Source organism: Schistocerca nitens, chromosome 2 (assembly GCF_023898315.1).
Source record: "Schistocerca nitens isolate TAMUIC-IGC-003100 chromosome 2, iqSchNite1.1, whole genome shotgun sequence".
NCBI lineage: Eukaryota > Metazoa > Arthropoda > Insecta > Orthoptera > Acrididae > Schistocerca > Schistocerca nitens.
This window is the reverse complement of record NC_064615.1, coordinates 302,659,642-302,686,569: the sequence shown is the minus strand read 5'-3', so window position 1 is coordinate 302,686,569 and position 26,928 is coordinate 302,659,642. Positions and strand designations below refer to the sequence as shown.

The window sequence follows — 26,928 nt, the reverse complement described above, 5'->3', positions numbered from 1 at the left end:
TATTTGTAGAGTATTCGTGTACATGTAGAATAGCTTCTCAGCTCCGCATGCGTTCACTGTGGTGATGTGGAGAGTGCTGTGCGCGGGATTTGACCCTCTGCTCTCTGGCAGGAGTCAGATGGCGGCTGATGCTATGGTGCTAAATGCAGTGTATGGCTGGTGCCTGATGACCAAGCACACACGTCGTGCTGCATTGCCCTGCTGATTGCCATTGCATCAGATGCCTGCAACTGAGGCAGCTCCACTTTGCTGTGACATCCATTGCAGTAAAGAGGGTCCCACAATCACTCCGGCATTATCTCACATCCCTGAAACCTGTGATGCCGGGCAGTTCCTAGTAAATATTCCAGAATTTGAATCAAGAACAGTTGCCAACATGGGTAACTTAGAAATAGATGTCCTTGGACTAGTGAAGCAACGTAAATCACTTAATAAAAGCAAGTCTTCCGGTTCATACTGTGTACCAGTTAGGTTCCTTTGAGAGGATGCTGATGCACTAGCTCCATACTTAACAATCATATACAACCACTTGCTCAATGAAAGATCCATACCCAAAGACTGGGAAGTTGCACAGATCACACCAATAATCAAGAAAGGCAATAGCAGTAATTAACTAAATTACAGGGCCATATCATTAATATCAGTTGGTGGGACATGTTCTGATGCATCAAGGCATCACCAATTTAGGATTGGAGGGCAGCATGGAGGGTAAAAATCATAGAGGGAGACCAAGAGATGCATACACTAAGCAGATTCAGAAGGACGTAGGTTGCAGTAGATACTTGGAGATGAAGAAGCTTGCACAGGATAGGGTAGCATGGAGAGCTACATAAACAGCTCTGGGCTGAAGACCACAACAACAACACCATTAATGTCAATATGCAGCAGGATTTTGGAACATATATTGTGTTCAAACATTATGAATTACTTTGAAACACAATTAACTCCTTACTCACACGAACTGTTGAGAGCTATTGACAAGGGATTTCAAATTGATTGGGCGTTTCTAGATTTCGAGAAGACTTTTGACACTGTACCTCACAGGTGGATTGTAATCAAATTACATGCTTACGGAATTTTGTCTCAGTAATGCAACTGGATTCATGATTTCCTGTCAGAGAGATCACAGTTTGTAGTAATTGAGGGAAAGTCATCAAGTAAAACAGAAGCAATTTCTGGTGTTCCTCATGATAGTGTTATAGGCCCTCGGCTGTTCCTTGTCCATATAAACTATTTAGGAGACAATTTGAGCTGCCTTCTTAGGATGTTTACAGATGCTATCATTTATCGTCCTAGTAAAGTCATCGGAAGATCTAAACAAATTGCAAAACGGTTTAGAAAAGATATCTGTATGGTACAAAAATTGGCAATTGACCCTAAATAATGAAACGTTGGAGGTTATCCACATGAGTGCTAAAAGAAATCAGTTAAACTTTAGTTACACAATGAATCAATCACATCTAAAGCTAGTAAATTCAACTAAATACCTAATATAAATGGATAGATAACAAATCTACTCACCAAGTGGCAGCAGAACACTACACACACACACACACACACACACACACACAGACGAAAGGGTTTATCTTTAGGAATTACAATTACAAAAAACTTAAAGTGGAAAGAACACACAGAAAATGTGGGGAAGGCAAACCAAAGACTGGCAAACCAAAGACTGTGATTTGTTGGTGGAACATTTAGATGATGCTATAGATCTACGAAAGAGATTGCCCACACTACGCCTGTCCATCCTCTTTTTGGAGTACTGCTGCAGGGTGTGGGATTCGTACCAGATAGGATTAATGGTGTACATTGAAAAAGTTCAGAGAAGAGTAGCATGTTGTGTATTATCAAGAAAAACAGGAAAGAGTGTCACAGACATGATACAGGATTTGGGGTAGATGCCATTAAAACAAAGGCATTTCTCGTTGTGGCGGGATCTTCTCACAAAGTTTTAATCACCAACTTTCCCCTCCAGATGCAAAAATATGTTGTTGACGCCAACCTACATTACGGAGAAACAATCATTATGATAAAATGAGGCAAATCAGAGCTCACATGGAAAGGTAGAGGTGTTCGTTTTTTCCGCATGCTGTTCTAGAGTGGAATAATAGACAATTATTGTGAAGGTTGTTTGACGAACCCTCTGCCAGGCTTTTAAGTGTGATTTGCAGAGTATCCAGGTAGATGTACCACATTAATCTTTCTGTTTTGTGATCTGCAATGACAGAAGTTCATCTCCAAGAATAATGTGGCTAATCTTTCTCCATTGATTAAAGGTAATTTAACATTGATATATGAAAGGTGCGCTTTTTAAGTACGCACCACAGATACTCTGCTATCCACTAGCTGCTCTGTCTAGTGCATGCCTGACTATTGAGGGGAGCCCTACAATTTGTTGTCAGATAGCAGAGGTTGAGAAGTTCTCATCTGAGATTGCTGCATAATTATCTGAGCCTCTGTGTTTGACCTTCCACTTGCCTCCGAACCAGAGAACCACAATTGATTCTGGGTACTATGCTGCAGATAGTGAGCTGAGCTTCCACTCTGTGTGCTGTGATAGAGATCTTATTTTGGTTTACCCATAAAGCATATGCCATTTAATAAGTATCGGAACACTGCATGACAAAGATGCAATATAAACAGACCCACACCAATAAGAGAGATGTAAGAAAAGAAAGGTGAACATGTATCTTCATTCTAATGTTTACTCTTCAAGTATCTGTCCCTTCCAGTCTGTGATTCTGGGTGGACGTGTTGCGTGTGTGAGCTGTTTGTATTTGTTAAAGGGTTTTACAATATATGTCTTCTAGAAAGGGAGGCAGTTTCTTTCATTTCTAAATTATCATCCAGAAAATGATACCTGGAAGCACAGCAACATGCAATCTTCAAGTCTAACGGTGACCTGATTTATGATTGTACAATACTGCATTCTTTATCACAAGGGTGGAAGAAGTTCCCTTTTCTTCAAGAAAAAAGATGTAAGTAGCTGTTAAAAAAAGAATTAATATATTAATAAATTAGACTGTTCCAGTGATAATCGTAGCAATAAACTGTGGAGGTGCAAACTTAGAAGCATGAATCAATGCTGTTGAAAGTATCTGTCAGTCACACACCTCCATGTTATGCGAACCTCATTTACGTCGACGGTACTTAACTGAGCAGTATAACTGCATAAAAAGGATGGTGCTAGGTATAGATAATTGAAGTAATTACAATATATAAAATTTCCAGTGTTTTAATTATCTTTTCTTTTCTTTGTTGCATGAAATGAGTAATATTGCTAAAAGAAAAGGGAAGGATTATGAAAGAAGGGTATGCATGGACTGAGAATAAAATTTGTTTGGAAACTACCAGAAATAGAAATTGTGAAACCCATCGAGAAGGTGGGAAGACACTAACTTATAGCTTGCATAGCTGCACTTGATAGCGCCTCACTCGTATCTAATAGTTGTAGTACCTTTCCCCCTCCCATCCTAAAAAATTAGAGCCTTATAATATTAGTATTTATTAAAAACAATTTTTGGTTGGGAATTTTGAATAAGTGTAAGTGTGGCAACAATGAGTTGCAGTATATATTTGCAACACATCACAGGACAATTTAGCAAATTTTCTCAGAGTAATGAAGAAAAACATATTCATTTTAAAATTTTGCAATTAGAAAATCACAAGGACAGATATGGATATAGCAGATGAAACCATTGTCGACAACTCAGTAATTAGTGTACAAGCACAAAATGTCACTTCAGCTAATGCGACGACAAACGATAGTGAGTGTGAAAATGTCAGTGAGAGAGACGACAGTGGCGAGTGTTATTTAAGCCTATTATTATTGTGGATAGCAATGTGATTAATGACAGAGGTTATTTATGGCAGATGAAATAAATTCACGAATATCACTGGGAAGCAGTTTTTCACATGAGGCTAGTGAAAGGCACGGTAGAGAAAATTCTAGTAGATCTAAAATTTCCACATCAGCTAAAACAGACCTGTAGGTGTTTGAAAAGGTACCCCAATGTTGATGCAACTTATGCAAGGGATGATGAAAACTCTCAATGAATTTAGGAGTGAACAAACACAAAAATTTAATGAACAAACTGAAAACTTTAGTGATCTAACACAATCATTTAATAATTTAACGCAAAAGTCAAAGATTCTTCAAACCAACAAACACAAACATTTAAAGATTTTAAGGAATTGTGACACAAAAATTTGAGGAACTTTCAAATCAACAAATGCAAAAATTTTATGATGTAAGTAAAACATTGTGCACTGACCTGTCAAATTATTTAACATGTAAGTTGTCCAAAAAGGGAAAAGAATTAAAGGTGGAGCTATTCACAGATCTGTCTCAGGGAATAAGATAAGTTAGATAAAAAGATATTGGATGTTGACACGGCATAGGAGGAAGTGACAGGTAAGGTGAAAAACATGAGCGACACACAGATTAAAATGCAGGCGACTCAATCAGAAATTACTAAAAGTGTAAAGGAGATGCAAGATACTGTTACAGAGTCACAAACTATATTTAAAGATTTGCCTGAGTAAGTATAGGAACTGTTTGTAAAAATCAATAATTTAAAATCGAGCAGTAAGTTTGTAAAGGAAACCCAAGAAAGAATTGATAAGGATGTAAAGAACTTAATGGAGAGAGCCGAATCAGGATTACTAGGTAAGGATACAACATTAGCACAGAAGGTGGTGCAAGAGCACAAGAGCAATGTGGAAGGGCTCAAAGAGGTAGTCGAGGAACTAATTGCCGGGACCAAATCGTGCTTAAAAGCAACAGTTTAACTAGTGGTACTGACATCACAAAGGAGCCACTAATCACTAGTAATCAAGTGCAGTCTGGCAGATTAGAAAGCTGCCATACATATCCGCTGTTTACCACTGGCCGCTCAGGTGGAGAGGGAAGAGAGCATAAAATTCAGGAGGCACTGCCAATGTCAATACCAGTTGCACTGGCATAAATAGAGTATACCCATATGCAGCCGAACAATGCAATGGCAGTATCAGACTGCACCTCCTGCCTGTCTATTCTTCTAGCTGACAAGGGGTTACTACAGCTGTGGTATACACCACTTCTAACAAACACCGTACTCCAGTACATGGCCGCCAAATACATCGCTGGCCGCACTTCTCTGGGCGGCCCGCTGCTTCCATCGCTGGCCGTCTTCACACGCACGCTCCCTTACATGGCCGAGAAATACATCACAGGCTGCACTTCTCCGGGCGGCTTGCGGCTACCATCGCTAGCCGCCTTTGCGCGCGCGCGCGTTTGTCAGCACACAGCAATTGGCTACGCCAGGAAACATTGCGATTGGTTTTCCCTGGAAAACAGCGACCCCAGTTGATGGCTCCATTAACTAGCAAGCCTTATATAAACCCGGCCGCCGCCGCAAACGACAGTTCTCATCGGGAAGTGCAGTAAGCCGTGCTCCAGCTGCTTGTGGATGACTCGCCGCACTACTCAAGGTTACCTGGCTGTTCGGCGGAAAATCTTGCGACTTCATTTGGAGAGACTGAACTTCACTGGACTTGGGAATAATTACGGGATGTGCACCCCACCGTGCACATTCGGACATTGGTATAACCAAACTTTAATTCTGCTTTACTTCTGAGTGTGAGCCTCGGTAGACGCTTGGCTAACATAATTGTTAAAAAGTGATTTGTGATTTAATAAACTAGACTGAAGAGGTTATTGTGTTATTCCTGGTTATAACAACAGCATAGTTTCTTATTTTTGCTACAGAGGGTAAAAGACGCACCCCGTGGTATTCACCAGAGCCTTCCATAATGTGTTACCATGCAACTGGACTGAGGCACGGAAGATGAAGTTCGCTTTATTACGGGCAACTGATATGGCTGAGCAGTGCCATGAACAGTTTGAGAGTGCCTTCTTGGACAAGTTCTGGTACATAGCAGAGGAAGAGAGGCTAAGGCGATAGTTATTTAACCCAGTACCATTCATCATTAAACATGTGGCCTACAGAAATATTTTGAAAAAATATGTAAACAAAACAAGATATTGGACAAATCCAGTCTCTTACGTGGATGTACTAAAAATACTCGGAAGTCACTTACCACCACAAAGCAAGGAAAAATTAATCATAATACCTGAGAGAATGATGTAGAATACTTTTATCCATTCTGGATTCAATTGCCCTCAATTTATGAAGAGGGTAGTTACAAACCCAGAACAATAATGTGCGAAGTAAACATCCGCGAAATAACGATTCGCACTCTTACCACTTGCGTAATAATAATCACACAAGAGGTAACTGGGGAATCAAGGACACACACAAGTGAGGTTTTAAAGGAAACCATAAACCTAATAAAAATGGACTTGCTTATACTGAACAAAGGGGTTTTGGACAACAGATTCAAAATGTAACCCTGGTGGGTGGTAATAACCAGTATAATAATTGGCAAGAACCACGAGGTGGTAGATGGCCAGGCAATCCTCCTCCTGTTAACTAGGACCAGCAAAACAACAAATCAGTAGGGGTGAGACTTAAGCATTAATACCCATTGCTATCGAAAAAGTTTCTTTAAAATGCATTTTTCTAGTGGTGGAAAAACTTGTAGTTAATTGTCTTATTGATGTGGATACCTTCCATCAATACAAGGTACAGATTGATATAGGACAGGAAAAGTTTTTCTTTACAATTTACAAACAAAGGTTATCAGTAGATTTAATCAAAAACGGTACAATAGAAAACAAACCTCTGCCAAATGTAGACATTAGAGTGCAAATGTCTTATACAGATGCATTGTTGCGCAATGCGCAAAAATACAAACAGCTACATGAAGGAAGTATGGATGTAGCATTAATACAAGCAAACATAAGTGAATCAGTTTGTTTGTCGGAAGACCAGGAAGAGGAGCTACAGGAATTAATACTACAGTATGAGCATATATTTGAAAAGCTCCCAGGAGTAATAAAAGGTTACACATATGAAATGGACGTTTACCTTAACAAAACATTCTGTTTTTCATAATGTCCTGTACCGTGGTCCAAGGAGGAGCCAGTGAGGAAAGAAATTGATAGGATGAGAGATTGCGGAGCCGTACAATGCTCATACTTGCCAGATTGTAATCTGATTTTAGCTCTTGCCAAATCTGATGGTAGTGTTAGGTTTGTACTCGATGCATGGAATATAAACAAGATCATTGTTCCTGTTTAGGACATGTCCCAACAACTTAGAAGAACAGTTACTAAAGTCCCGTAAAGTCAAATACCTTACCTCAATTGAATTAAAGAATCATATTGGCAGGTAGCTCTCTATGAGGTCAGTAGGAAATACACAGTCTGTATCTGGAGGCAGAAGCTGTGAATTTTGTGTCGTGGCTTTTGGTTAAATGTGAGTGCAAGTGTTTTCATTCCTGTGTGAGACAAAGTTTTAGGTCCAGAACTCCTTAATAATGTCACTGGCTGCAGGGATGACTCGCTAAAAGCAACACCTATGCGGAAAGAGAATTTGTGACATTTGGGGCAAGTACTTATACTGATTCCCAGAATACAGTGTTACAGCAAATTTAAAGAAGTCTGAATTTGGGAAGCAAAGGGTCAAATTCCTAGGACACATCATATCACTCGAAGGTATTTTCCCAGACCCAGGGAAACTAGATGCAGTCAGACATATTGCCCCACCTCAGAAAAAAAACCTCAAAAATGTATTTTGACAGAGCCAGGGAAACTAGATGCCCCCCCCCCCCCTAAACTTCAGAACAAAAAACAACTCAAAGCTTATCAAGGCCTAGTGTCTTTCTTTAGAAAATTTATTGCTGACCAGTTGCTGAACAGCAATGTCATGTTAAACTTGTTATGGAAGAATAACCCATGGATGTGGACCAGTGAGTCTCCAACCAACTTCAGAAACATAAAAGAAGCTTTACTCTGTGCAAATATATTGCATCACCCAGACATGTCATAAGGGTTTTGTTTAACTACTGATAAGTCTTCACAGGCCTGAAGGCGTGCCTATTCCAGATCACTGAGATATATGGACAACAAACACCCAGGATAATTAGTTTTGCTCGCAGAACTCTTAGTGAATGTGAGCAGTCATTTCAGTAATGGAGCTTGAAGTTCTCTGTGCAGTGTGGGCTTTTAAGAAATTCAAATATTATTTGTAGGGAAAATACACCAAACTCTATTGTGACCACCAAATGCTTTCTTTTCTCTTGACATGCAAATTGCTGCACAGAAGAATAGCCAGATGATGTCTTAGTTGTAGGAATTCAGTTTTGATGTAGTGTAATCAAAGATAAACAAAATGTAATTGCTGACACCTTGTGGAGACTACCCCAAGGGCTAAATGAATTTTTAGAACTCACTAAATGGAAAAATCCGTGTCATACTTATGCAAGACAAAACACACCAACCATATTATGTAAAATCGTCCAATGGCCTGGAGCAGTTGCAAGAAGTAGATTCATGCTGGTAAAAAATAAGACTCAAACTATGTGAAGGAGATGATGATAATTCGAAAATGTACTACTTGTCAGGATACTACAATCCAACAAATTAAAATCAATTAAACTGCATCCATAGGTCCCACAAGACACTTAGAATTAGTAGCATTGGATGTTGCTGGTTCTTTTCCAAAAGGAAAAGCATGCATTAAGTATGTAATGGCCTTATATGGCATTTTTTCCAAGTATATTAAATTGTATGCATTGAGGACAGTGACAGCTGGTTCTGTTATTAGAATTACAGACGACTTTCTCCTGAGAGTAGGGAAGCCACAGATACTGTTAACTGATAATGCATCGTACTTCATAGGTAACAGATGGAAGGAATTCACAACCACAAATAAATTAAATACTTACTGGTATCATGATTCCACTCCGAAGAAAGCCCTGAAGAAAGGGTGTTTAAGAAATTTAATAGATTTATATGCTGCTACAAACCACAGAAACATACAAAATGGATTTCAGCAAATCATTAATAACTTGCCACATACTTTGACAGGTTTCACACCAACTGAATTAATGTTTGAGAAATGGATGAATGAGAAAAATCACTCCCTAAAGTATCTAAGGGAGATATGTTATTTGGGGGGGAAACAAAAAAACAAAACCTAGGAGAAAAGGATGAGCAGGGAAAAAAGTCTTACAACTAAAGATTAGGGCACATCATACAATTCAATTCCATGTAGGACAAGAAGTATTGCTGCAAATGACCCAAACATGGAAAACTTAACTGGAGATGGCAACTCTTACACACTGATCCATTTGTAATTACATAAGTCCCTCGTCCAGGATCATATAGACTAGATTACCCCATAAATGGAATGGACAAGGGCCTTTATCCACACAAAGATGTAAAGGAGTTTGTATGTTGAATGGGTTTGACAAGAGGTTAAACCAACTATGAAGTTGTCATGCTTAAGTGTAGAAATATTTCACTATAAATTATGAAAGATGTTCACTTAGTTTTAGGATAATTTTCTCTTGTGTTATTTATTTGTGTATAAATAAAAATAAGATTTGTCATTAGTTATTTAAGATGTTCTTTTACAACTTATAGACAAAAATCTACATTATGGCTATATATATAAAAAAAAAACTAAGCGCTATAGTACAGGAAATCTGTGCATACCATGAAAGAATGAATAATTCTTGGGATGTACTCATGCTCTAAATAAGCTGTGAGAAGGGGTAATGAACTCATTGTATGAATATGGAAGAGACCAAAAAGGCAAGTCGAAGTGATAGACATGCTGTTAATATTTGCTCTCTCACAAAAAAGAGTTATATTCTGAGAATCAGTCAGAAAAATAATGAACTAAGAACAGTTGCATACGGAATGAAAATATGTATGTTAAAAGTTTGAATGATACGTTGATTGGCCTTGGAGCAACTACTTGTTTAGTTGATAAATTAATATTAATTTTTTTTACAAGGAACAATGCAAGGTCACATCTTTGTAATGAGAAGAAAGAGAATTTAGGTAGCTGGTACTAAAAGAAATGGGCCATATTGCAGTATGAGTAATTATTTATATATAAATATGTGTATGAATGTGATAATGTGAATCTAATGCGTGAATATAAAGAAGTTATATATATAAAATGTTGTGAAATGAAATTGAGGCCCTGTACTACCAAAGAATGAAAAATAAGGGGTCAGACTGTGCATTGAAGAATGCAAGTAACAGTATATGAATGTTGAATACAAGTGTCCAAGACACAATTACAGGTGATAACGGCTTATCTGAGTGTCCTCCCATGAACATTTCTTTCTGACACAACCTTTGCAGCAAAGTATTTACACATAAGAGCTGTATCCCGCAGAGAAAAGTATAAATTAAGTACACTGAAAAACAATCATTACAGGTACTTTTAAGCAAATGACATTAATAAACTTGTATGACATAACGAAATTAAAATTTTATCTATAGTGCTGCAAACACTGAATAAATAGTTTGTCCTAAAACATGAAGAATCGTTCACAGAGAATTTGCTCAATTGTTGTGTGATGTGTAAATGATGGATTTCAGCAGGAGATGATAAATGCTTCTTTCTATTCCTTATCATAACTCCCTGTAGATTCATAGTCCACCTCTTGGTAGATGGATATCGTTTTTTCAGTTCTGACGTGTCACATGTTTTGCAAATTATTCATGTAAACAAAGATTATGTCACAAGTTAAAAAGTTAAAGGGAGTACTATCTCATTGTAAAAACTGATGAGAATTTTTATGAAATAACTTGTCACTGAAACGTTGTCATGTATCAAATAATATTAAAATGACATTTATGTGTAGTTATAAGGAGCAAATTTACGTCGTGAGAGTGAAGTCTTTTGCGAATGGCACTGATATGTAAACCATTCTTGGTTTTCTTGCTGTGTCAATTCGGGATAAAATCTCGAGCTTTCAACAATAGCCTCCATTTCATCGTCAGGAGCAACTGACTATCTTCACTGCCTCTGTGGTAGCCTTATATAGCTTGTGGACGGCTTCTGAATGGTTGGCTTGTGATTGGTTGGCGATTATGTACTGCTGTCACAGACGGTGTCAGTGTCTGTGCTGGTGGCACCACAGCTTCCATGGGAATGTAAACATTGCAAGGAATGTCTCTGCTGCTTCTCAGATCGTTCAGGTAATATCCGCTATCACAGTTAAAGTTCTTCTCCTTGCTCATTCTTATTTCAACAGCTTCCTTAATAACAGAATCCTGGCATGGGACAAAATTTTTATTTCATCAAACAGTATTTTATGTTTGTTAGTAAGGCTGTGCTCTGCAGTTGCTGATTTCTGTAGTTCTCTATTTTTAATATGCCGTTGGTGTTTTGCAAAGTGGTCAGAAATGATACAAATGTTCTGACCTATATAATTGCTTTCACACTCACAGGGGATATTGTGAATTCCAGGGACCCTTAGGCCGAGACTGTCCATAACAGGGCGCATCATGTCCTTAATTTTCTTAAGAGGACAAAAAAAAAATACCTAACAAAGTTGACGATTCCTCTAATCGAATATTGTGAACATCACATCAAAAACTCCCAGATGTTCATTGAAAAAATTAAACTGATTAGATTTGGTCCAAATGACATTTTAGTCAGCTTGGATGTGGTATCACTGTTCACAAAAGTTCCTGTGGAGGACACTTTTAAAATGCTGAGAGATCTTCTTCCTCCTGAAACTATAAAGTTGTTCCAGCATGTGATTATGGCCACCTACCTCTTGTATGGTACTAAATTTTATGAAATGACGGATGGTATGGCAATCGTCTCTCCATTATCTCCATCATTGTCTAACTTTTTTATGGAGAATTTTGAGGAACGTGCATTAAATCCGGCTCCTCTCTGTCCATTCTTATTTTATCATTATGTTGATGATACGTTTATGGTCTGGCCACACAGCGCAGAAGCTCTTGAACAATTCGTGGAACACATGAACAGCATACATCTGAACATCCAGTTCACTGCCGAGATGGAGAAGGAAGGAAAGAAAGAAAGAAGGAAGGAAGGTTATAATTCTTGGACGTTTTAGTACAACAACAGGCAGATGGGCGTCTCGGCCACTTGTGTACCACAGGCCGACACATACCGATTTATATCTTAATGCCCAGAGTTTCCATCATCCTGTTCAGAAGAGAGCTGTTTTGAACACATTGGTATATAGAGAAAAAACTGTTACTGACGAGGACCACTTGAAGTCCGAAATTAACCATCTGAAGTATGTGTTCCAAAAGAATGGCTATGGTGCGTGTGATATAAAGGCAGTGTTCTCCAAGAAAAGGAAACGGTAAAATGCTACACACTCACAGGATGAACCACTGATTGCAGTTCTTCCTTTTTGTAGCGCTATATCCAGTAAAATAGGAAGAGCGCTGCGTAGATGGTGTATAAGACTGACTTTTTGTCCTCCTAAGCAAATTAAGGAGATGGTACGTCCTGTTAAGGACAGTCTTGGCCTCAGCGTCCCTGGAATTTATAATATCCCCTGACAGTGTGGAAGCAATTATGTAGGTCAGACCATTTGTACAGTTTCTGACTGCTGTGCAGAACACCAACGGCATGTTAAAATCAGAGAACTAGAAAAATCGGCAATTGTAGAGCACAGTCTCACTAACAAACACAAAATATTGTTTGACGAAACAAAAATTTTGTCCTATGCCTCCACATACTGGCTTTCTGTTACTAAGGCGGCTGTTGAAATAAGAATGAGTGAGAAGAACTTTAACCATGATAGCGAATATTACCTGAGTAGTGCTCGGAAACGAGTGCTCGATGCAGCGAAGCAGCAGACACATTCCTTGCAATGTTTACATTCCCACAGAAGAAGTGGCACTACCAGCGCAGGCATTGACACCGTCTGCGACAACAGTATGTAATCGCCGACCAATCACAAGCTGACCAATCAGAAGCCAACAGTATGTAATCGCCGACCAATCACAAGCTGACCAATCAGAAGCCCTCTACGGGCTATACAAGGCCACAACAGCAGTAGTGAAGATAGTCAGTTGCTCCTGACGATGACGATGGAGGCTATCATCGAAAGCTCAAGATTTTATCCCGAATTGACGTGGCAAGAAAACTGAGAACGTTTTACATAAATTTACAACATGTCTTAACTTATTTATGTATGTGATGTGAATTTTTACACTCATGTTAGGAAAACTGAATGTGAAAAGGCTATTTAACATGTGTGAAATGAAAAGGGGCTTAAAGAAAAACTGTCCCTAGATAATACATTTAGCATGTACAAAATGAGGAATACACATTCGTGTGAAGCAGTGATCAAACTTGCTTGTCCCTACAATGATGAAAATGTTCCAAGTGTCCTTTGTAGTGGCACTGGACGTTGAACTTTACTATGGAGGAGGAATTACAGCAAGTAATTTACGGACTTACCTGGAATATGGTGAGCTCTCGATGCTGTGCCGGTGATATGAGATGGCCTTTTGGACACCGAAATATGTGATGATGGCGTGGTCTGTATAACCATGGACAGAACTTTATGACTTCACTGTCGTGGCATTGAATTTTTTAACCACACACACACACATCAAAGTGCACTTGGCCTATGGAGCTACCCTCTAGTCACTATAATGACATGCAATTCGACATCATGTACGAAGTTATAGATCCAAGGCTGAACTGTTCACCATAGTTGTACTGATGGTACCGCAAGGCGTGCACACAACAAACACCACTTAGTATGTGGAGAAGTCACTGCCCGAACTGTAGGTGTTGGTTATGCCTCAATAATGGAGCAAAAGACTCCTAATTCAAACATGCCCTTTGTCGAGTCATGATCTCTTGTAAACTGAACTTTTGTAGATTTGTAAATTTCATGTACATTAATCTTAACGTAAATAAAGCTGACATGGGGAGGGGATGAATAAAACCTTGGTCCCAAATAAAAGGATTGGATCCCCAGTCAGGCCAAAAAGTGGTTTCAGAGGTAGTCTCATATGAAAATGTTTCCTTACGCCGATATCAAAGTTGTCACTCTTCAACTATCTGTATTTTCCTGTCCACACTTTTGGGGGGACATGTTGATGTGCGAGGTATGAGTGTTTGTGTAAAAGTTTGTCACAAAATATCTTCTGGAAAGAGAGGCAGTTTTTACTTCTAAATTATTCATCCAGAAAATGCTACCTGGAAACACAACAAACTGCAATCTTCAAGTATAACAGTGACCTAATTTATTATCGTATCGTACTGCATTCTTTATCATGGGGGTGAAAGATGATCCCGTTTCTTCAAGAAAGGAGAAGTAAGTATCATTCTGTTAAAAGGAGAATATTAATCATTTAGATCATTTCAGTGGTAAGTGTAGCAAGAAACTGTGGAGATGCGAACTTAGATACATCAATCACTGCTGGTGAAAGTATCCGACAGCCACACACCTCAAAATAGTCCATATTAATTACTCCTCCCTTATGTTGCCACTACTTAAATGACCAGTACAGTGCGATGCTAGCTCTCTTCACCAATTCAGCCAACCATGTATAGGAATCGAGAGTGGCCTGAGAACTCAGGTGACAAACTCCATTTGCGTGGAGATGAGCTACAATTTCCTCCTGGTTACATCTTGGCCCACTGCCTTCAACAGCTACTGCCAAAGCCTCTGTCACATCTTAAATGAGACTTCACAGGAAACACATAGAATACACACTGGCTATCTTTTCCAACTTGCCTACTATTTCCCCTAGAGGTTCCATTACTTGCCAAACCTTGTAGCTCCCATTGACCTACACATCCAACCTATGTGGTTGTCCAGATATAGAAAATTGTCCATTCGTCCAACATGAGGCACCCAGTGCTGTCTTAGATTTGTTATCAACACAGGGCAGCACCTCTTACCTGTAGCTAAGGCATGAGGGACAGGTATGTGGCCAGTTCCTGCATCTGCCTTCTTTCCAGACATACATCCCTGCTACTTTCTGCCATTTATGTTCAAACGATGACAAACCAGTAAGATGTTGCACATAGGAAAGCAAAATGAAGAAGAGGTTTCCAAGGGTTCCAGAGATGTTACAGATTTTACCTCACATATCCCAGTGTCACTGCAGCCTAGTGTGGGAGCCTGATGCCTACTGACTGTGGCCAGTGCAATTTCTAGTTATTTCCAGACTGTACCCAACTGGCTGCATACTTTGCTCCCTTGTGTGAGAAGATAAAATTAAGGCATGAAATGTAGTACTGCTTTGGTTCCTAGTGTTAAGTTTATGAATGCTGCTAGTGTTTTTAAACTGTGACTGTTCCTTCATACAAAACGTAAAAAATACTAAATTTATTGTTAGGGTGTTGTTAGTATGTCTAGTTTTAAAATAGTTGTCTACGTGAGTTTCATGGGTGGATAGGTCATATCTCTGCAATGAATACTTTGTCTGTGTGTGGAATTGCCCCAAAAAGAGATTCCACGTGACATTAATGAACTGAAGTATGCAAATGAAACTGTTTTTGTGATGCTCTTATACTAATTATATGTAGATCAGACATTGCTGAACTCTAGGTTTTGGAAGCTCTGTACTGTGTGGCACCATGGTTAAGACAATAGTCTCATACTCAGAAGAATGTCAGTTGAAATTTCCATGTAGACATCCAGATTTAGATTTCTATGGTGTTCCTAAATTGCTTAAAGCAAAGACCATGATTATTCCTCTGATCAGGGCTTGGCCAATTTCTTTCTAAGCTCTTGTTGCCCAAGTCCTGTTGATGTCATTGCCTATCTTCCTTTTCCCCCGTGAAGTATTATGGGAGACATGTTTCTCAAAGTACCTATCTCTTCGTCCTTTTTTTTTTTTTTTTTTTTTTTTTTTTTTTTTTTTTTTTAAGTGGGGATCACCACATCTGTACATACCTGATGAGTCATTTATGTTTGCCTGAAGAAGTATTGTGCTAGAGGAATGAGGAATATTTATTGAATGTAAGTGCTCAGGGTGAATGTTTTTTTGTGGTATGTATATTTCTGGAGCGGTTACTTGCAAAATTGTTGTGAGAAGAATAGTTAGCTAAATGACTTACTGGTATCTCACATCACTGCTAAATGAATGCTGGTTGAATGTTCCCTCTGCCCAGGCACTTTGTGGTGATTTGCAGAGTATGGATATAGATATAGTTGCAACTACTCACTACAAACAGAACTAATCTGTGTGCTGTCTTGTAGAGACGGTGGGTAACACCTTGAGGAGGGGAGTGAGAACAAATTTTTCGTCGGACCTTCACTGATGATGTTGAACTGTACATTGTAAGTTATAGATTTGTTGTAAATTCCTGTAATTAATTTAAGCTGTCGACAGTACCACATAAAGAAAAAAAAATCTGTTGATTTTTTTCATTTTTAACTATAGCACACAAGCTTAGAAAGTTTGGGGGTGAATGGTCCTTTGTCATCAAACTTAGGCTTCTATTTAAAATCCTTCTTGAATTGTGTTTATTTGACTGGTTTTTAATTAAAAAATGGTTTTGCAAATGTAGAATGTAAAGTACTTGAAAATATGTTGGTCAGTAAAAACTTTGGAATACTAATCGTTCATCAGTTATAAACATACTCACACAGTGCCGTCTATTCATTGTTATAGTATTAATTAACAAGAATTCCTTTCTTGTTTCCAGGTGAGAGAGAGCATCTCCTATTCTCCCAAAAACAAGATTTGCTGAAGAGAAGGAAGCAGTTGCTCGATATTAAATTGCAATTGCAGAAGGATATTCACACTACCCAACCAATCAACTTTGGTAGCAAGTATGGGGCACTGTCTGAAGCAAAGGCTTTATCAGTTGCAGATGGATTGCATCACAGATTTTCAGATGTACGGTTTCTTGAACGATTGGAGTGCCACATGCTATGTGGTAATGACGGGTGGTCCTTTGGCCTGATCTAATTGCATTAATGTGTATGCAGGCTGAATGTGTGTGTGATATGTGGATTTAAACTGATGATTTTCATAGAACAGTATGTAACAACAAAAATAAACAAACTTCAGAATATGATTCAATTAGCAGCAACAGTTAAATGAACCATGTAATATACCTGATCTCTTTTATTAGCTCTAACGGAAGCCCATGAATACAAGATTCGCTGAGGTGAAAAATCAGTATGGAATAATGACAACTCTGCACTATATAATATTTCATTTGTTGAGAGATGAGTAACAATTATTTATTTCCCAAACCAGAGTTGTTGAGAAAATGGGATATCAATAAATGAAGTGTAGATTGTTGCATATATAGATGAGTAACTTGAAAATGTTCATTTTTTCGGATATACATTGTCTTTGAACTACATGTCTCCCATTAAATCAGGAAGCCAAAATGCCTTCTCAGTGCAGTTTTCCTTTGCACTACAAGCACATATCCTCTTTCTGAAATCTTGTCTGACACGTGGTATCCCACCTAATGGCCTGACCATTAAAACTGGCATGGGGGGCTGTCACCCAGCCTACCAAAGAACCTTCAACTTTTCAAATTCCATCTGTCCCTCACCCTCACCAATCTGGACTTTCACAATCATACAATCCAAGCTTAAACCACACTTGACAGCTTCTACTGCTTCACTGATTACGTAGTCTATCCATCCTACTCCATAATTTTTCTGTAGAACCACATTTTAAAAGCTTCAAACCTCTTCTTGCCAATACTGTTTATAATCAATGTTTCACTTTCATATAAGGCTACACTCCAGATAAATAGTTTCAAACACTTTCTGACTATTAAGTTTATATTTAATGTCTACAAATTTCCTATTTCAGAAACACTTTTCTTGCTATTGTCATTCTGGACCCTATATCCTCTTTACTTCAGCCATCACCATTATTTTGCCACCCATAGTTCCTTTAACTTGCAGTGTCTCATTTTCTAATCTAATACCCTCAGCATCGCCTGACTTAACCCATTAACTGCCATGATCCTCATTTGGGGTTTGTCTAAAGTATAGCATTTTCTTTCATTGTTCCAGCCTCTGTGTCATTCAGGTAACCCAAAAATAAATGTAGGTTGAAGCAAAATAGTTTGGCAGTTAATGGGTTAACTCAATTACATTCTGTTAACCTGTTTTACTTTTGTTAATGTTCATCTTGTAAACTCTTCTTAAGTTGCTATCCATTCTGTTCAACTCATCTTACAAATCATTTGCTTCTCTGACACATTTCATATTATGAAAAGGATAGTTGCTTCTCGCCATATAGTGAAGAAGCTGAGTCTCAGATAGGCACAACAAAAAGACTGTCACAGCTTTTGGCCAACAAGGCCGTTGTCAAAATTAGACCAAAGACACACACACACTCATGCAAACACAACTCTCACAAACATGACCACGGTCTCTGGCAGCTTAAGCCAGACTTGTCAGAGTCCGTACATGACCTGAAAGATGTTATTTAGTTTGTAATCTTAATTCTAAATCTTTACCTTAGAATTATGTAAGCCATCCAAAACATTCCAGTATCTCAAGGCCATTTGCAGAATCATTATAATTTATTGTATGAGTGAACGTAATATGCCATATAGTACCTGTAATAGGTGCTGCAGAATTATCTGCGCTCTGTCATAGAATTTGATAGTAAGAATGTCGTTTATAAACTGTGAGAATTAACTTAAATGCTGCAAGATCAAAAGATGCCATATGTTTAACATGTTAAAATGTTAATTACTGTATTTAACCATTCCTTTTCTTTCAGGTTTGAAGGTTGTGGATTACAATAAATCTAAACTGGTAGTGCAGTTCAGACCGTCTTATCTGGAGAAGATTCTTCCAGAGGTCTATGCTATATGTCTTTTGGCAGGAAGTAATGGTAATATGAGCCTTATGTTATTGTAATGCATTAACTTACATATTTCTTGCAAATTTTGATTGTGCCATACAAACAAAATATGGAGCTCCATTCACAGTGTTCAGATTATTGGAGCATTGTAAATACTGTTTCAGTAAATATATATATTCATTATGTAAGTGGAAACAGGTTGTAACAAATAAAGAAGGTTTTTCAGCATTAGGTGACACATGAGGAGTGACTATTGAAAGGAGGACAAGTACTGAACTAGGAAAATTTTTGTTTGCAAAAAACCATCTAAATGAGAATGAAATCTGTAACTATTAAACTGTTTTTGCATATAGCTTAAAACCAGTTTCTTTATTTTTACGAAAGGAAACAGTAATAATAGAACTCACAACAGCAAAACACTTGTGAAAGAAAAGTGTACATTGTTAATAGGAATGTATTTATAATTGTACATATGCTACTATTAAACATCTCTTGATAAAGATAGGAACAGTTGGGACTGAAAGTACAAACAGATGTAGAAAAGAAATTCACACATCAAGGTTCAGCAGATTGACGTCTATATCTATACTATTACAATGGAAAGTCCAGGTTGGAATGCAAACAATTATGAAAAGGATAGATTGCAACTCACCCTAAAGATGAAACATTGTTTCTAGACTTCAGAATCTTTCGTTGCCATAGAATAGGCTTTCTTAATAATATCAGGTACTATCTTAATAATATCAAGTTACAGTTGCACTTAAATTATTGTAGTTAACCTTTATAGTTCATGTACAGATTAACTATTTTATATACAGCTATAATTTCAAATATTAACATCAGTATTGTCGATATCATAGAGCTCTTTCATATTGTATAATGGTTTTTTTGTCAGCCAGTCATATAGTTTAGTTTCGAATGTCAGGGATTGAGCAGTAAGAGGCAGCTTGTTCAAAATTTTGAGGGCATTTACTTTATGACAGTTTCCTGTTATAGCTAGCCAGTGCCTTGGAATGTCAATGTTTGCCTTATTTTTGTGTCATGTTTGTGTATTGTTTCCCTTAAAACACATTCATTAATGCTGTTCTTGACAGAGTGTAGACTCATAGATGCACAGATTCACAACTGTTAGTAGCTTAAGCCTGGTAAAAAGAGGGTGACAGTGCTGTTAAGGATAAGCCTTGCATAATATGCAGACAACTTGTTTTTGGACTTTTAAAATGTTGCTGATATGAGGAGAATGTCCCATATGAGAAGGCTGTATGAGATGTGTGACTGAAAGAGCCCAAAATATGCCGTATTTAGATAATTATTACTGACCATATATCTCAGTTTCCGTATGAGGTAGGACACTTCTGGGATTTTTTTACAGCCTTGATTCATGTGTTCTTCCCAACTGAGTTTGGCATCAATATGTGTTCCTAAAAGTTTGAGACATTTATTTTCTATCTCCATAGTCAGTCCTAATATAAGCTTTTCAGTTTTGTCTAAATTACAGACAGGTTTATTGGCTGAAAACCAGTTCAGAGCAGAGTCAAGAATTTTTGTGAAATCTTACTAAGGCTTGGGCTGGCATGATGTGAAGAAAGTGAAGTTATATCATCAGCACAGCAGATTACAGACTGCGATACACAGTGGGGCAGTTCATTGATAGCCGCAATGGAAAAGAAGGGGCTAAGGACCGAGCACTGTACCAATTTCTACTAAGGGAGAATGTCTGTTTCTAATTCAGAATGTCTTCTGTTGGTCAGGTAGGAAGGGATTACTGCCAATGTACATTTCTGTTGACCATAATACTTGCAATTTTGTTAGTAATATGTTAAAAGGAATGCAGTCGAAAGCTTTACGTAAATCACATAATACAAGTGAAACCATCTTCTTATTTTCAAAAGCAGTTAAAGTTTGGTCAACAGTTTCTAGAACAGCTGCAGTTGTATTTTTACCTGTCCGAAATCCATGCTGATTGTTGCGTAAGAGTCCATGTTTTTCGAGGACATGTTTTTCAAAGTAATTACTTATTTAATGTACATAGTGAGTCAAATATTTTTTTGAGAGCATTGGCACACAAGAAACTGGTCGATTGTTCTGGGGGAGTAGTTTATCACCCTTTTTGTGTTTGGGCATAACTTTTGAGATTTTGAGCGAATCCGGAAAAACTCCATACTCTAAACATTTGTTAAAAATAAACCACAGTGGCTCACTTATAAAGTGAACTGTTCTTTTAACAACATAATTGGACATCCAGTAGCAGTCCATACTTTTGGAACTGGACAATTTGGAAACAGTTTTACAGATCTCATCAGGTGTTATTTTGTCCAAGCGAAATAAAGGTTCTTCAGGCAGCTGGGGACTGAGGAGATCCCTTGCAGAAGTATCTGAGGTGTTACGTTTATCTCTTACTTCTCTGACTAACATGACAATATGGTCATTCCCCATGGATCAAGAAGAGTTTGACACATGTGGCTGAAAGAATTATCTTGTCTAATAACTTCCCATGCTGTCCTGAACTACTTTGTAGTTGTTGTTGTTGTGGTCTTCAGTCCTGAGACTGGTTTGATGCAGCTCTCCACGCTACTCTATCCTGTGCAACCTTCTTCATCTCCCAGTACGTACTGCAGCCCCCTCTGAATCTGCTTAGTTTTTTCATCCCTTGGTCTCCCTCTACGATTTTTACCCTCCACGCTGCCCTCCAATTTTTTTGGTGATCCCTTGATGCCTCAGAACATGTCTTACCAACCGATCCCTTCTTCTAGTCAAGTTGTGCCACAAACTCCTCTTCTCCCCAATCCTATTCAGTACCTCCTCATTAGTTATGTGATCTACCCATCTAATCTTCAGCATTCTTCTGTAGCACCACATGTCGAAAGCTTCTATTCTCTTCTTGTCCAAACTAGTTACCTTCCATGTTTCACTTCCATACATGGCTACACTCCATACACATACTTTCAGAAACAACTTCCTGACACTTAAATCTATACTCGATGTTAACAAATTTCTCTTCTTCAGAAACGCTTTCCTTGCCATTGCCAGTCTACATTTTATATCCTCTCTACTTCGACCATAATCAGTTATTTTGCTCCCCAAATAGCAAAACTCCTTTACTACTTTAAGTGTCTCATTTTCTAATCTAATTCCCTCAGCATCACCCGACTTAATTCGACTACATTCCATTACCCTCGTTTTGCTTTTGTTTATGTTCATCTTATATCCTCCTTTCATGACACTGTCCATTCCGTTCAACTGCTCTTCCAAGTCCTTTGCTGTCTCTGACAGAATTACAATGTCATCGGCGAACCTCAAAGTTTTTATTTCTTCTCCATGGATTTTAATACCTTCTCCGAATTTTTCTTTTGTTTCCTTTACTGCTTGCTCAATATACAGATTGAATAATATCGGGGATAGTCTACAACCCTGTCTCACTCCCTTCCCAACCACTGCTTCCCTTTTGTGCCCTTGACTCATAATTGACATCTTGTTTCTGTACAAATTGTAAATAGCCTTTCGCTCCCTGTATTTTACCCCTGCCACCTTTAGAGTTTGAAAGAGAGTATTCCAGTCAACATTGTCAAAAGCTTTCTCTAAGTCTACAAATGCTAGAAACATAGGTTTGCCTTTCCTTAATCTAGCTTCTGCGATAAGTCGTAGGGTCAGTATTGCCTCACGTGTTCCCATATTTCTATGGAATCCAAACTGATCTTCCCCAAGGTCGGCTTCTACCAGTTTTTCCATTCCTCTGTAAAGAATTCGCATTAGTATTTTGCAGCCGTGGCTTATTAAACTGATAGTTCGGTAATTTTCACATCTGTCAACGCCTGCTTCCTTTGGGATTGGAATTATTATATTCTTCTTGAAGACTGAGGGTATTTCGCCTGTCTCATACATCTTGCTCACCAGATGGTAGTGTTTTGTCAGGACTGGGTCTCCCGAGGCTGTCAGTAGCACCTTCCATATAACTTTCACATGCTGCTGTTTTGGCCTGTCTGAGCTTATCTTTGTAATGTTTTTTTACTCCAGAGGTAGTCATTGTAGACCCTACTCCTCTCTTCCTCCCCTCAATTATCCTCATTTTTGTGCATGTTTTCCATAATTTCTGCGAATTCTTTTGTATACCAGTCGATTTTTGTGCTTTTATCTGTAGGTCTACGTGGGGAACTAACTTTTATTAATGGGAAACATGAATACCATAAGTCTCTGTATTTTTTAAAGAGATCATCAAAACCAGTTTCAAATCTAGCTTTTCCTGTTTGACTCCCATACGTAGAGTCCCAATTTGTGTTCTTTAACTTGTCAATGAACAACATAATGCGCTCCTCCCTCTGACCTCTCACCCGTGCCACATTAGAGTAATAAGTTGAATGCTTGTGATAAACTGTTAAAAGCAAAGGATCATGATCTTCAAAAAACTCCATCAGCCGGGCTAGTCACATATTCCTCTCTATGTAAGTTAACAATAATATTGTCTAGACATGCATCATTATGACTAGGAGAGGTGTTTTTGCAATGCAGGTTTAAGGATCTCAAAATATTTAGTGTTCTAGAGAGTTGTTGCTTTGTCTCTCCCATTTCAATATTAAAATCCCCACAGTTTTCAGTTTAAGGAGTTTTTCAACTGTTAACTCAAATTGTTCAAAAAATACATTCATATCTCCATTTGGAGACCCATACAGGCTAACGATTATTTCATTTCCTTCAGTTAGTCTCAGACAACTAAACTAAGCATTTATTTCTGAACAATACAGTGTCACATCTAGTTTTGAAAATTTTAGCACATTCTTGATGTAAATCCCAGCGACACCATTTTTTCTCCTTTTCCTACACATTATGTCAGCTACTACGTATCCTTGAGGGATGAAACTTTCAATTTCATTTTCTTTTAGCCAATGTTCTGCCAAGCATATCACATCTAACATTCTTAATGTTACAAAAATTTTGCAGTTCTGATAATTTATTTCTTATACAACAGATATCAACCTGCACCAACGTAAATACAGGGTGATTCAAAAAGAATACCACAACTTTAGGAATTTAAAACTCTGCAACGACAAAAGGCAGAGCTAAGCACTATCTGTCGGCGAATTAAGGGAGCTATAAAGTTTCATTTAGTTGTACATTTGTTCGCTTGAGGCGCTGTTGACTAGGTGTCAGCGTCAGTTGATGCTAAGATGGCGACCGCTCAACAGAAACCTTTTTGTGTTATTGAGTACGGCAGAAGTGAATCGACGACAGTTGTTCAGCGTGCATTTCGAACGAAGTATGGTGTTAAACCTCCTGATAGGTGGTGTATTAAACGTTGGTATAAACAGTTTACAGAGGATGGGTGTTTGTGCAAAGGGAAAAGTTCTGGACGGCCGAGAACGAGTGATGAAAATGTAGCACGCCTCCAAGAAGCCCTGATCTTACCCCCTGCGATTTTTTCTTATGGGGGTATGTTAAGGATATGGTGTTTCGGCCACCTCTCCCAGCCACCATTGATGATTTGAAACGAGAAATAACAGCAGCTATCCAAACTGTTACGCCTGATATGCTACAGAGAGTGTGGAACGAGTTGGAGTATCGGGTTGATATTGCTTGAGTGTCTGGAGGGGGCCATATTGAACATCTCTGAACTTGTTTTTGAGTGAAAAAAAAACCTTTTTAAATACTCTTTGTAATGATGTATAACAGAAGGTTATATTATGTTTCTTTCATTAAATACACATTTTTAAAGTTGTGGTATTCTTTTTGAATCACCCTGTATTTTAGCACTGTTTGTTTCTCATTTGTACAGTTACATGATATGACCAAATTATAGGCACCCTAGCTGTCTGTGTCAGAACTGTAGGAATGTTTACTTCTGGTAAAAAAGCATTTTCTTTATCGCTTTTGATATAAGTTGGTTCTGGAGTTAAATCAATTTTTTGTCCTTCAATGCCATAATTTGACTAGTGATCGGAGCATGTTTTTTTTTTTCTTTTCATATGAACTATTTCCACAATCTTACTGCTAATAAATGCCTTTTCCAGTCTGTTGATGTGAAAACCATGTGTTGTATGGACCAGCTGCATAGGTCATGACGATGGGGTATAGAAAATACGATCATATTCATATTTCTAAATTGGTGCAGCCTCCGTTTAAGGGTAGGTACAAGATCTTTTGCCTCATTTTTTGCTACGTTGTTAGTACCTGCAAGAAAGGCGGAAAAATCATTACTATTTAGCACTGAGATTGTTTCGTGATTGGCTGTAGTTGCTGCCTTGAGATTTGCTTCTGGTTTTACCACGCTGTTGATCTTGTGTTTACATAAACTTCACAATTCAGAGGCTACTCCTTGCACTTGGCTATCAGCATAGATGTCAATTTTATACGTAGGCCTACTTTTTGTGGGAAGATTACTGTTATTTAGTCTATAGCTACAGGTACCTGTGTCGTCTTGAGTCACATTTTCCACGCCGTTTTTTGTGCCAGCAAGAGATGATAATACCATTGGAGAATTTCCGATAGTCGGTAGATGTATCTTGTTCATATTCCTGTTATGTTGGTTGTTTTTCCATGGTGGAATATGCTCCTGTCTTATCTACTTTGCACCGTCTTTGATCTTGTCACATAGTATCACTTTGTTCACAGCTTTTGCGTAGTCCATATTAGAAAGTATCTGAAATTGGCTGTCGTTCACTAAATTTCGTGATACTGCACAGTCTTCAGCGGTTTTCACTTTATGTCTGCTGTTTTCATACGACCTTTTTGTCCACTTTTAGGAGTTGTTTGAACTCTCTTGAGGAAGATTTGCCAAATTTTAATTTGACATTGACTCAAGTTTTTCGTTCTGAATTTTCAAGGTACTCATTTTCAATTCACTAATAACTAATTGCAGACTTGAATTATGTTCTTTAAGCTTTGTGAGTTCACCTTTACACTTTGTACACACTTGCTTTTTCATTGCCCAATTCACAATTTTTTGTGATGAAACTTTATGTATTTTTCACTCTGGCTGCTATCTTAGATGGAAAATCAAACTGGATAACAAAAATGATGGATACACCGGAGTTCAATAATTACCCCAGCCATACCATTCAAAACACCCTTTTTTTATACCAAGATCTAGGTTCTTTAACGTTTTCTGACTTTATAATCCAATGGGCCGACAGCGTTGGAGAAATCTCGTAGAGACATTATTTAATGAAATCCAAATTGCTGCTATAGTTGTTTAGTGTTTTATTGTGATGGTTCCATTTCAGCTAAATTGCCATTTCAGACCAGCTGCAAAAGTCACATAATATTTTTGCATTGTAAAGTATGAATATCAACTATGTAGGAAAAGGCAGATTGCTACTTACCGCAAAGAAGAAACATCAAGTTGCAGACAATTAAAAGACAGTTACGTAAAGCTTTCGGCTATAGCCTTCATAAGTAGAAGAGAGACAAACACCATTCATCATACACACGAGCAAGCACACCTCACACGCACATGACTGCAACCCCAACATCTTGGGCCATGAATGTATGATTACACACATGTGAAAAGCCAGGACTAACATAAAAAGTGAAATTTACAGGCTTGAGGTTTTAAAAAAGTATTTGATAGATGACTGTTTCCATCCTTCAATGCTGCAATATCTCTCCACTTCTGCAAACAGATGATATCAGCCAATGTTGCTTCATCCTTCTGACTAACGTACTGCAGTGCTGCCTCAGTCATCTTGAACCCTTCCTTATATGGCATGAGATTTCTTATGTCATCTGAGTTTGCCACTTCTTCTCTTGTTACTTCCCCTTGTGTCACCATTTCCACAATATTATCGTGGTCAGTTGCTTCATCAACTTCATCATTTGCCATCCATTGTATGATGTCCTCCGCATTGGCTTCCTCAATGTCCCATACATTTCTGAGCAACAAAACAGTGTCATTTCCATCTTTGACTTTGGTTTCACAAATGTTAAAATGCCAAACCTCATTGCCTAAAAGAATTTTACAAGACCTTACAAGTGATATGTTCAGACTCTCTTTCCACACTTCTGCCAGCCAGCTTATGACACCTAGCAAGTTAATCCTCTTCAGGAAGATTGTTCTGTCTTCATTATTATATACTGCTGATTTCAACAAACTGAGAAGACAGTGGTCTACTTCTTTAGCTTTTCAAGGATGATGTGCTCCATTGTCTGACAGAGCGGTCACATTTGGGGATAAAAATAATGCTTTGATATCTCCATCTGTGAGTTCATTGCAGGCA

At 38.1% G+C, this 26,928-nt stretch overlaps 1 protein-coding gene across 2 annotated transcripts in view; it reads left to right on the top strand.

Moving 5' to 3' along the window:
* The window catches only part of LOC126236060 (uncharacterized), a 156,038-nt gene that overhangs the window by 9,399 nt on the left and 119,711 nt on the right, over positions 1-26,928 (top strand). For both annotated transcript variants that reach the window (XM_049945108.1, XM_049945107.1), the window contains exons 2-3: positions 16,581-16,814; positions 18,638-18,751. In XM_049945108.1, the coding sequence (XP_049801065.1) occupies positions 16,805-16,814; positions 18,638-18,751 (124 nt within the window). In that variant the 5' untranslated portion in view covers positions 16,581-16,804. The remainder of the gene's footprint in view (positions 1-16,580; positions 16,815-18,637; positions 18,752-26,928) is intronic.